General features: G+C 33.8%; 1 protein-coding gene across 1 annotated transcript; it reads left to right on the top strand.

Moving 5' to 3' along the window:
* The first annotated feature begins 328 nt into the window (after nucleotides 1-328).
* Nucleotides 329-10765, top strand: LOC126828222 (pyruvate dehydrogenase E1 component subunit beta, mitochondrial). The gene is made up of 12 exons (XM_050557869.2): nucleotides 329-389; nucleotides 481-543; nucleotides 1275-1382; nucleotides 2682-2744; nucleotides 3295-3330; nucleotides 4421-4483; nucleotides 5120-5164; nucleotides 5391-5568; nucleotides 6229-6339; nucleotides 7232-7323; nucleotides 7786-7927; nucleotides 8849-10765. The coding sequence occupies exons 1-12, from the start codon at nucleotides 357-359 to the stop codon at nucleotides 8995-8997; spliced, it is 1083 nt and encodes a 360-aa protein (XP_050413826.1). The 5' UTR covers nucleotides 329-356; the 3' UTR covers nucleotides 8998-10765.
* Nucleotides 10766-11374: the final 609 nt, after the last annotated feature.

Here is an 11374-nt window from a genome sequence, read left to right as displayed (position 1 = left end):
GGCGTGATTTCCCCTTGTCAGTGCTGCAGGACGGAGGGCCTGACAAGGACAGCTGTCTAGTCCTTCGGATGGTACGGAAAACCGAGGTCCTGTGTACACATTGGCGTGCACGTAAAAGATCCCTTGGCAGTTGGAATTTGATATAAGAGTAGGCCGTAGCAACGGGCCAAATTTCCATAGCACAATGTATGGCGTATGTCCGTCTTCATTAGCCCAGTTTAGGAGCAGAACAGTAGGACGATAAACTCCATTTCATTTCATTTGGGAAATATTCACACAAAAATTACGGTAGAAGGGAGGTAACTCCAATTAGATTAGTCAAAAATCTTTTGTGGTGCATCACGACAGCAAGCAACATGGCAGCTATTTCTGTTCGGAAATTGGTGAAGGTTGGATTTTATTTTAATTCTGTTGTAAATAATTTCATTACAGACATAGTTATTGATTAAATACTACAAATAAACTTTATATTATTTGTAGGATCCAGTATGGATGGTTTTGAAGAGAAATATCTCCATGACACCAGCTCGGTTAGGAACACAGGTGAGAGAATCGTTATAACAAATTTGACATTGGACATTTGTTTTACAGTATGCCATGTTTGTGTAGAATACCATTTAAATCGAGTTGTTTCAGACAGTTTGAATGCTTTGTAAGACTGTGTTTAGTCCTGATCAAGTCTATGCCAGAAGTTATAACTGTTACCACCATAGAATATAATTATTATAATATGGTAGTGGAGCATGTTCATCGAGTTTTTCATTGACCTTGACAACAACTCTTTTAAAGAATTTCAAATAAAATCACTAAAAACTAAGGAAATGTTAGTCAGTATTGTGAACAATAAAAATCAAAACTAGATATGCAATAACAGTCGAAATTTGCCAACTGTTTTAAACGATTTGCCTTGAATTGACATGGACGAGATAAATTTTGTTAAATTATTAATATTGTTGTGGTGTGCTAGGATTACGCCTCAGATATATTTAATTACCCTTTGAGAATAAGACAAATGTTATAAGCTATCTCACCCATGCTTAAACTTCAATTCAGATTGTACACAAATAGGATATTTTTACAACTTTGATCTGTTTGGAATAAAAACTAACTAAATTTCCTTTTACTAACTTTTAGTATTTGGGAGTCTGTGCAGAATAATTGACTTAGGCTGGGTTTTTGCTTTCACTTTTATAACACTCTTTTCTTCGTACACTTTGAAAGGGTCAATCTTTTTATGATTATTTACATAATTAATCCATCTGTATTTTAATTAGATGACTGTTCGTGATGCACTGAATTCTGCCCTAGAAGAGGAATTAAAAAGAGATGAAAGAGTATTTTTGATGGGAGAAGAAGTTGCTCAATATGATGGAGCTTATAAGGTTGGTTTATGTTACATGGCACTCTCTCTGTTGTAATTTGGGGGACCAGGCCATGGTAGTTGACCTATTGATATAGGATGGTATGGAAAACCATGGCATAAACACTATACAGACAAAAGAACCCTACATGTAGGTTAAAATGCTACCTTGCATTGCACACACACAACCATAGAATTTCTCTCAAAATGGTTGATGTATTGTGATGAAAAGACTTTAAAACCTGTTCCATTTCCATCTATTGTATTATATAGAATATAAAAGATCAGTGAGAGCAGGGTTTCAATCAGAAATATAATATATTGTTGACTGGCCACTGATGATATTAAATAAAAATGATGTTAAATTTTCTGTCATTGTTTTCAAATAAGAATTTTAATATAAAGTAACTTTAAATTTCTTTATTAGTCTAGTTATGTTATTGTAGCTAATGATGTCCGTATTTGATAGTATACCACTGTATAAACTATTCTTCTATTGTTCTATTGAGGACTCTGGACGAAATCTAGTACTATTCAGTTCCGAGATGTTAAGCTTAGTAACTTTATGGGTATTATTAAAGATGCATTATGTAAGAGCTAATTCTGTCTATGCAGGTCTTTTATTTGGTTTCAAATGTTATATAAACTATTATATAGACATTTATTCACATGACAAGCCTATAGTATAATCAATTCTCTGGACCATTGGATGGCAAAGCGATAAACCGATTAAAACATGATCGCCATTTAGTGATTTAATTTAAGAATGGCAAATCGAGGCCAATTCTTGAATAACAAATATCGTTGTTTTGATACTAAACAAACTATGCCACATCTTTTCAGATATCAAAAAAGTGATAACTTCACTTTGACTAGACTAAAGTAATTTGAATGAAATTTTCAATATATTCATTTTGCCTTAATTATTTTTGAACTATTAGAGCCAGCTCTGAATCTAAATCTTAAATAATTCATCTTTAATTACTAGTCCTTAAAACTTTGCTAGCATGTACATGTAGATATTAATTTTAGATGTAACTGACAATTTCGTGCCAGACATGCTTTATAATAAAAAAAATATATCAAAGAAGAAATTTTGCCATCTTTAAAATGACAGGAACCAGATGAATTGTTACCGACAAACTTTGAATTTATGTCTGACAATATTTGTGACGCGAGTTTTACTTCCAGGCTTGGTGTACTGTGTTTCACTATACATGTATGTCCAAATATGATAATGTATGTAAATGCTAATGACAGTCATTTTGTTACAGTATAACTCTTATCTCCCAGGTGTAAAAATGTGGAAATAATTTTTCAGGTATCCAAGGGGTTGTTGAATAAATTTGGAGAAAAAAGAATCATAGACACACCAATCACCGAGGTATTTTATTATTACATGCATTTTAACTTCTGGTGCTAACTGTGACGATTGTAAACTGATGAATAAAGTCATTTCATTTTGTTTAAAGTAAAATATACAGTTTTTCATCTTTCCATTGAGCAACGTCTTCAATATTTCTTAAGCTCAGTTACTATGTAGCTGGCTGAGTACACAAGAAAGTTGCTTGGATTTTCCAGTCTAGTTTTACCTTGTCAGTGGAGCAGGGCGAGAGGGTCTGCCCCGGAAAAGCATCTAGCTGTACAGATTGACAAAAAATTGATGTGCTGTGTACATGGAAATGACTTTATCCAGTCAAAATTTCTTTCAAAAGCCACTGCAAAACATATATCAGTCTTTATTAGTTTGGATTTTGGAATTAAACCATATTTCTGGTTGTTACGGTTGAAACAATGAACAGTGTAGATTTTATCTCTGTCACTAATGCAATCAATTATCCCTTATTAAATATGTATGACATACAGTATCAATATACAGTATTAGTTATCACTATGTCTCTTTAAAATAAAATGTTTTTATTTAATATTTCTAGATGGGGTTTACTGGATTAGCTATTGGCGCCGCCATGGTAAGATATTGTGTTGTTTTTATATACCCCCACATTTTTATGTGGAAGTATATTATTGTCGCCCCTGTTTGTCCACAATTTGTTTGTGGACACTCTACAGGTAACAGTTTTTTATCCAATTTTGACAAAACTTGAAGTATTGGTTAATCTCCCAAAGGTCTTGGTTCCTTTCGAAATTGGACCATAACTTCATGGATTCTGTCCCCGGATTGTACAAAAATCACATTTTTAGCTTAAGGACACTCCAGAGGTCGCAATTTTTATCTGATTTTGATGAAACTTGAGATGTATGTTTATAACCCAAAGATCTCGGTTCCTGTCGATATTCGTGCAAATTGAATCGTATCTTCCTGATTTATGGCCCCAGATTGTACGAAAATCACATTTTTAGTTTGTGGTCCCTCTAGTGGTCACAAATTTTATCTGATTTAAAAATAACATTTGAATATATCATCGTTACACCATAATGATGTTTGAGTTCGAATTTCATGAAAATCGGATCCAAACGGCGCGATAAAATTGACGCTCCTCATACTCTTACTTCCTTGACCCTGATTGTACGCAAAATCTAGTTTTAAGCTTCTGGTACCTCTAGAGGAAACAAATTATATCCAATTTAAAAAAAACGTCTAAATATATCACGGTTGCACGCTAATGTATCTTAATGTTTTGATGGAATAAAACAAAATACCCTTAATTAAATCATAACTATATAAACAGTTTTTAGACAAGGAGGGTTGGATGGCTGAATGGTTAGCGCGTGCACATTGTATCATAAGGTCTGTCATTGAGTCAGCTGTCGTGGTTTCGATTCCCCAGTTGTACGTGACAAGGAGTTGGATTGCTTAAGATGCCTATGCGCAAGCGAATTATTGAAATTAAATTGAACCATATGTCAGTCCCAAAATTACCTAGTTTGTGTCAAGTAGATGTTAAACTCCATTTCTCTCTCTCCAGTTTTTAGACAATTTGAATTTTGCAGTCTTTGTAAAATTATTCAACTTATTTTTGCCATTATTAGCATATATAAGTAAAATAATTCAAGGGAATGAGTAGAATAGTTATTTCTATTTTTCTTCTTTTATTTCAGGCTGGATTGAAGCCTATTGTTGAATTCATGACATTTAATTTCTCCATGCAAGCCATAGATCAGGTATTGAACTTAAATTATTGTTGATAGATGTTAAAGTATCGATCAATAAAAAGTAATGAAAATACAGATAGTGCTAAAATTATAAGGAATGTAATTAAAGATAAATTATGGGAGATTAGATAAATAGCTGACAGTTCTCACTATAATAGTTAAAAATTAGATAATGTAAAGGGAATTTGCTGAAAAGTTCAGTCAAATTGACACAGTCTGAACCAAGATTTTACCGATTGAATTTTCGTCCTAGCCTCGATCATCATAACCAAAGTCGGTACGATAAAATACATAGTCTCGATTATCCATTTCATGATTAAATCATGAATGAAAGTTTAGGAGCAAATCTGATTGTAATCCAATAAATATCGCTGGCTAGCATTGATTATGGTCTGGATAAGTTAATTAATGTCTAATTAATAATTTAGACAACATTTCAGGCCAAAAGAAAGATCTGCAATAGGCAGATTTAGCTCTTGTATAATGTATGTTTAACTAAATGACTGACAGTTAAGATCTTTACATACTAAACTGATGTCCTTAGAAAAACTCTAGATCATTGTGAAATGATATGAAAAAAAAATCTGTGGTTCTTGTAGTTATTGCTGATGAAATTTACTTTATGTTATTGTTTTTTTTCTTCAGGTGATAAATTCAGCCGCTAAAACATATTACATGTCGGCCGGAGCGGTGAGTTTTATTGACATTAACAATTAACATTTTTCAAAAACTTTGAATTATTCATTGAAAATTAGAAAATAGATCTGTTTTAATGATTTTCTTGATTCTTTCTTTTTCGGGGGAGGGGAATTTTTGTTAGCATTTTATCGAGAAATGCCGGATATATTCTAGTGAATAAAACTTGGGGTGAAAGACTAGCTTTAAGTTCACAAATTTGTTCTTTTTATTTCCCTAGGTACCAGTAAATATTGTTTTTCGTGGACCAAATGGTGCTGCTGCTGGTGTGGCCGCTCAACATTCTCAGTGTTTTGGTGCTTGGTTTGCTCATTGCCCTGGTTTAAAAGTTGTCTCCCCTTATAGTTCAGAAGATGCTAAAGGTTTATTAAAGGCTGCAATCAGAGATCCTAACCCAGGTTGGTAAACTGAGTGAAGTAAATGTAAAAAGGTTTAATTCTAGATACCTTGCTTATCATGGGAAGGAACCACAGTGGCTAAGTGACTAAGACGTTGGCTTGCTAGCCTGGAGGTTGCAGGTTTGATCCTGGTGTTGGCCGAGAAAGTTTATTGGGATTTCCCAGCATGGTTTCCCCTTGTCAGTGGTGCAGGACTGTTGGCCAGACATGGACAGCTGTCTAGTTGTTCGAATGGTACGGAAAACCAAGGTCCTGTGTACAAATTGGCATGCATGTAAATGATCCCTTGGCAGTTGGAACTTGATATAAGAGTAGGCTGTAGTGCCGCTGTCCTTGTAAAATTTCCCCCATAGCATACTGTATGGTGTATGCCTGTCTTCATTAACCCAGACATAGTAGAAAAGTAGGATGATTAACCCCATTTCATTTATCATGGGAAGAATTTTGATAGTATTCAGCATGGAACAAGAAAAACCTTCAGGATTATCGAAGCCTGGTTACCACTCACCAGGCTTAGTTTCTGTTGGGCTGACAAGGAAAGTATGTCCTGGCAATTCACATGTATTAAGAGAAATAAAAATTGATGAAGGTTAAACTCCCATTCGTTTTCTTTAGTTTTCTATTTGAAATATTTATATTATGAGACCTTTTGTTTTGTAGTTGTATGTTTAGAAAATGAAATTTTATATGGTTTGCCATTTGAGATGTCAGATGAAGCAATGGGTGAAGATTTTGTTATACCTATTGGTAAAGCTAAAATTGAAAGAGAAGGTAAGTTTAAAAGTTGTGTAGTTCTATTGAGAGCAAGTAATAGATGCAGTACATTCTGAACATCTGAGACACGCTACCTGCGGAGAAGTATCTTAGACACAGTCAGTAGCCATCACATGATCTACACATCACAGGTCATGACATTGGCGTCGATAGGTTTATCTTCAGCATTGTGTCCGTTGCACCCATAAAGACTATATAATTCGTACAGTTCCAACATGTTCTCTCTTCTTCCAATGATTTTTCACAAAAATAACATCTACAACTCATAGAATTGACGTTGTCTTCAATGACAGCGTCTGCGAGGGTTGTTCATAGAGGCAGCCATATTGCACTATTTTGTGCGTCGGTCGGGTCTATTTCAGATATACACAATCAATTCTGTTGATGTTTTTAGCGTTGGGATTGACTAATGGTTAATGTGTTTCAGTTCTAAAACAAATATTTTAAACTTTAACGCAAATTTAGAAAATAGCCAAATTCTGGCTGGGATTACTGAGCAAAATGGCCATTCACTGTATACGTGCAAAAAAAAAAGCTAGCCACCAATTAATTTTCGTACGTTAGTTACGTACGAGTTGCAGTATTTTGAAAGGTACTATGATTTAGAAATAAAAGAAATAGGAAAATCAGCAAGATTTTGGGATATTGATCAAATGGTAGAAATGTATTATACTTTGTTTAGGATCAAAGTAATCTATTTGTATTCTAGTTGACAAGGGGATTATCTGAACAGTTTCTAACGCTACAGTGTTCTTATTCTACAGTATAGACTAGGTGATTATCTGAACTCTCTCAAACACTATAGTATACACCAGGTGACTATCTGAATTGTTTCTAACACTACAGAAAAGACAAGATGATTATCTGGATGATTATTTTGTGTTTTCAGGTAAACATGTAACATTAGTAACACATACCCGATATGTTGGTATTTGTTTAGAAGCAGCAGAAGAATTGGCTGGTAAAGGTGTAGAATGTGAGGTATGTCTATAACTATTAGAAATTATATTCATTAAAATTTATTGTCACCATAGAACAATAAAACCGGGTTTCATATCTTTAGTGAAGATATACATAAAGATTAGTTTGTTTCTTTTATATGCTGACATATATTGCTGTAGCCAGCGTTGTATCAGTTCGTCCAACTTTTCTTGTGAATGCTCACATATTTCTGGTGATATTTTACCTTTTAGAATATGTGAATTTGAATTAAGAAGATATTATTCATGACGCAATTAATAATATTTGTGTTTCCATGGAAACAAATTAATTTTTCTTAGTTCCCCGGAAATTGTCGATTTTGTTTTGCTTTCTCAGAAGTTTAATGCAGTACTGGTAAATTTGATCTAATTGTGCAGATTAGTTTCAGATATGAAATGTCTTGGTTGTGAATTTTAGTTAAATTTTAGTTTTCAAACCATATTGATTATCCCTTTATTTCAGGTTGTTAATCTTCGATCTTTACGACCTTTAGATGAAGAAACTATAATAAATTCTGTTATGAAAACGAATCATTTAATAACTGTTGAAGGAGGCTGGCCACAATATGGTGTAGGTGCTGAAATATCTGCTTTAGTTTCAGAAAGTAAGTAAAAAAAATAAGAATTTCACATTTTTTGGTTTTCTCAAAATTTTACGGGGTGGGGTGGTTATATTATAAGGTCTGTAGTGTTTTTGACTTCCCGCTTGTACGTGACAAGGAGTAGAGTCGGCTGTCCAAGCTTTGCGTTTTTTTCGGTTTCCTTCCACTACTACAGACCCCAATTGAATTAATGAAATAAAATTGAACCATATGTTAGTCCCGAAATGATCTGGTTTGTGTTGTGTGGATGATTAATCCAATTCCTATCTCTTTTTCTCAAAATTTTAATATTTTATGTCATAAACAAAAAGGGGGTTGGATGGCCGAATGGTTAGCACGTGCGCACTGCGCTGTATCATACAGTCTGTCATTGAGTCAACTGGCGGGGTTTCGAATCACCAGTTATACGTGACAAGGAGAAGGGTCGCCTGTCCAACCTCGTGGGTTTTCTCCGGGTCCTCTGGTTTCCTCCCACTGCTAAAGACCCGTACGCGCAAGCGAATTATTGAAACAAAATTGAACCATGTGTTAGTCCCGAAATGACCTAGTTTGTGTCGAGTGGGCGTTAAATCACATTTATCTCTCTCTCTCATAAACAAAAAGGCCAGATTTTGATATTTTCTGTATTCGTGGTGGCTCAGTGATTTAGGTGCTCACTCACTAACCAGAGACTTCTGAGAAAATTCCTCAGGATTTTCCAGCGAGTTCTCCCCCCTTGACTGGTGGGCAGGACTTTGAGTCTGGCAAGGAAAAATCATCTTGTCCTTCAGTGTGGATAGAAAATCAAGGTCCTCTCATATATTCCTTGACGTGCACGTAAAAGAACCCTTGACAGTAGGAATTTGATAGTGTATGCCCAGAACATCTAACGTGTTAAACCATATTTCATTTCATTTATGTGTCTCTTTTTGTCCTATTTTTCAGGTTCAGCTTTTAATTACCTTGATGCTCCGATACTTCGTGTGACAGGTGCCGATGTTCCCATGCCCTACGCTAAAACACTAGAAACTAATGCCTTACCACAAGCATTCAACGTGATCAAAACTGTAAAAAAATCGCTGAATATACCCTGATAACAAATTATGTGTTTAGAGTTTGAGATTATTGAAATTATTATATAGGTACATTAAATTTCTGTTGACAAATGGTGACTTTTAACATTTAAACACTGATTTAATTAATATGCAGGGGCTTGATGTACATACTTTCAGTATTAATAAACAATTAATTAAGCTTGATGTTATAAACCTTTAACAGATAAGTTTTAATATTTTAATTAGAATATATAAACCAAATCTAAAGAGATAAAAAAATTTAATGCCTGCTAGTCTATGAGTTCATTTCGAAATCTATATAAGTTGTAAGCATAAACCTCATTTTTGTATTTCTGAAATGATCTTCTTCAAAGATGTTTATAGACATATTGTCCCTTGAATACTGTTTGAAATTCTGTGGTTATATAGATTTTGTTGTGATATTCTGATTTTCCTTGCCTATTTATAGTTAACCATAGTACTTACATGAATTAGGGTAATTTGGACCACTGTTTATTATATAAGATTAAAGGCACTTGCTGTCAAATTTAACTAGTCTCATTCTTCTACCATTAAAGGCACTTGCTGTCAAAGTTAACTTGATGATTTATATACTACCATTAATTTTGTAAGGTCCGGTGATACTCAAATGACAGAAGCTGGGATAAAACAGGTTAGCTGAGGCGTAGTATATTAAAAGGTAGATCTGATAGAAGTCTATTTATTCTGTGGATATGATTAGATCTGGAGAAAATTATAAATTTCAATCTTTTAACAGTTTTACAGCCAGTATGTTACAAAATTTTGGAATTCAATCACTCCTGTTCTAGAAGAAAATATTGGAATTCAATCACTCCTGTTCTAGAGGGAAATATTGGAAATCAATCACTCCTGTTCTAGAGGGAAATAAATATATACAAATAGTCAAGAGAAAAGTCATTTAATTTAATTGTACAGGTTGTCACAATTTTAAGATAATGGATATTGTATAGTAATTATTATTTATTGTTAGTTGTTGGACATCAATAATGAATTAATTTTGTTTGTTAGTGATGAGCAGGATTCAGTGTAAAAAATTTTAGATTTGCTCAACCCTTGTATTAAAAAGATCTACAATATCTAAAATGACACACCCAGTGGCTTAAATACGGATATTAATTTATGGTTTTTTAAAATTATTTTATTGATGTACAGGCTTATTTGTTATGATGCTTCAAAACAAATGGATGTCAGTGACGTGTATGAGTAGGTAGATTTAGGTTACACTTTCTTCTTTATCTTTAAAAACATATCTTTGGAAGTCAACGAGATCCAGTTAGGGATTATTAGGTACTTGAATCCATCATACTAGTTTAATGAAAATAATTGGTCTGTTGCATGTCTTGGAAACTGTCAGGTGTTCGTGCCACCCTAAATCTCCAAATTAATCTATAAAGAAAGGTCCTGCAACCAATCAGACCAATTTCTTTCATTTTTTACTGTGTTAAACTTAGACCATATAAAAGAAAATATTCTATTTCTTAGATACCCCTGCGCTATGTAAGAATATTTTTTTTAATATGGCCATTATAACACAATTTATTGATGCAGTCATGTTCATGTATCAATAATTGTATAAAATAGCTGTTTCATGTTGTACAGGACATGGACCGATATAGTTTATCATGGAGTGCTATAATACATTTAGTGCTACTTTATTTAAAAGAGTTATTATTATATTATGTATAAGAACATCTCTGATGAAATATATTAGATGTGTATTTACATGTATGACTTTTTACCAGAAAATAAAAGCCAGAATTATCAAGGGTAAATTTATGCTTGATTTTTTTCCTAATCCATTTTGTGACAAATGAACATGGTTACCTTGTCACATGTCCCACAAAGTAATTCTTCCTACATATATTTCAGGAGGTTTGTAAGAAGTTTAATTCTAGATTCTTTTTTCTCCAAAACCCAAAAACTGTTTTAACAATCTGAACTGGTGTTTTTAATCTCTATTTGAGTTGGATAACTGTTTTATTTTACTGCTTGGGAATATTTGCACAGGAAATCAGGTTCTAGTCTCTTCTAAATGATCTAATTTTCTTCTCAGAGGGAGTCAGAGTTTCTCCTCCTAGAGCTGACAAATTTGAGACTGTGTGGAGTGTGGACCAGGCTGGAATGGTATTGTAGCATATCTGAGCAACGGTAAATGTTTGACACTGGTCGAGCAACATGATTATAAAGTAATAAAGATCAGAATTTGTCAATAGTTTTAAAAAAAACCCACAATTTTAGAGGGGTGGGGGTGTGCAAAAAGTCTAATTGACGCAAAGCATGTCATTGCATCCCCTTCACTTACCACCTGCCCTTAAAATGAAATGCAATAACTGGGCTAATGAAGATGGGCATACGCCATACAGTGTGCCATGAG

Source organism: Patella vulgata, chromosome 7 (assembly GCF_932274485.2).
Source record: "Patella vulgata chromosome 7, xgPatVulg1.2, whole genome shotgun sequence".
Taxonomy (NCBI): domain Eukaryota; kingdom Metazoa; phylum Mollusca; class Gastropoda; family Patellidae; genus Patella; species Patella vulgata.
The sequence above is the reverse complement of the archived record's forward strand: the minus strand, read 5'-3'. Positions and strand labels throughout refer to the sequence as shown.

What these genes read in the sequence shown, in the direction of transcription:
- LOC126828222 (XM_050557869.2), top strand. Translation starts at nt 357, where the DNA reads ATGGCAGCTATTTCTGTTCGGAAATTGGTGAAG. An exon ending in CTGTTCGGAAATTGGTGAAG is followed by an intron (nt 390 to 480) that starts GTTGGATTTTAT and finishes TATTATTTGTAG; the next exon opens with GATCCAGTATGGATGGTTTT. An exon ending in AATATGATGGAGCTTATAAG is followed by an intron (nt 1,383 to 2,681) that starts GTTGGTTTATGT and finishes ATAATTTTTCAG; the next exon opens with GTATCCAAGGGGTTGTTGAA.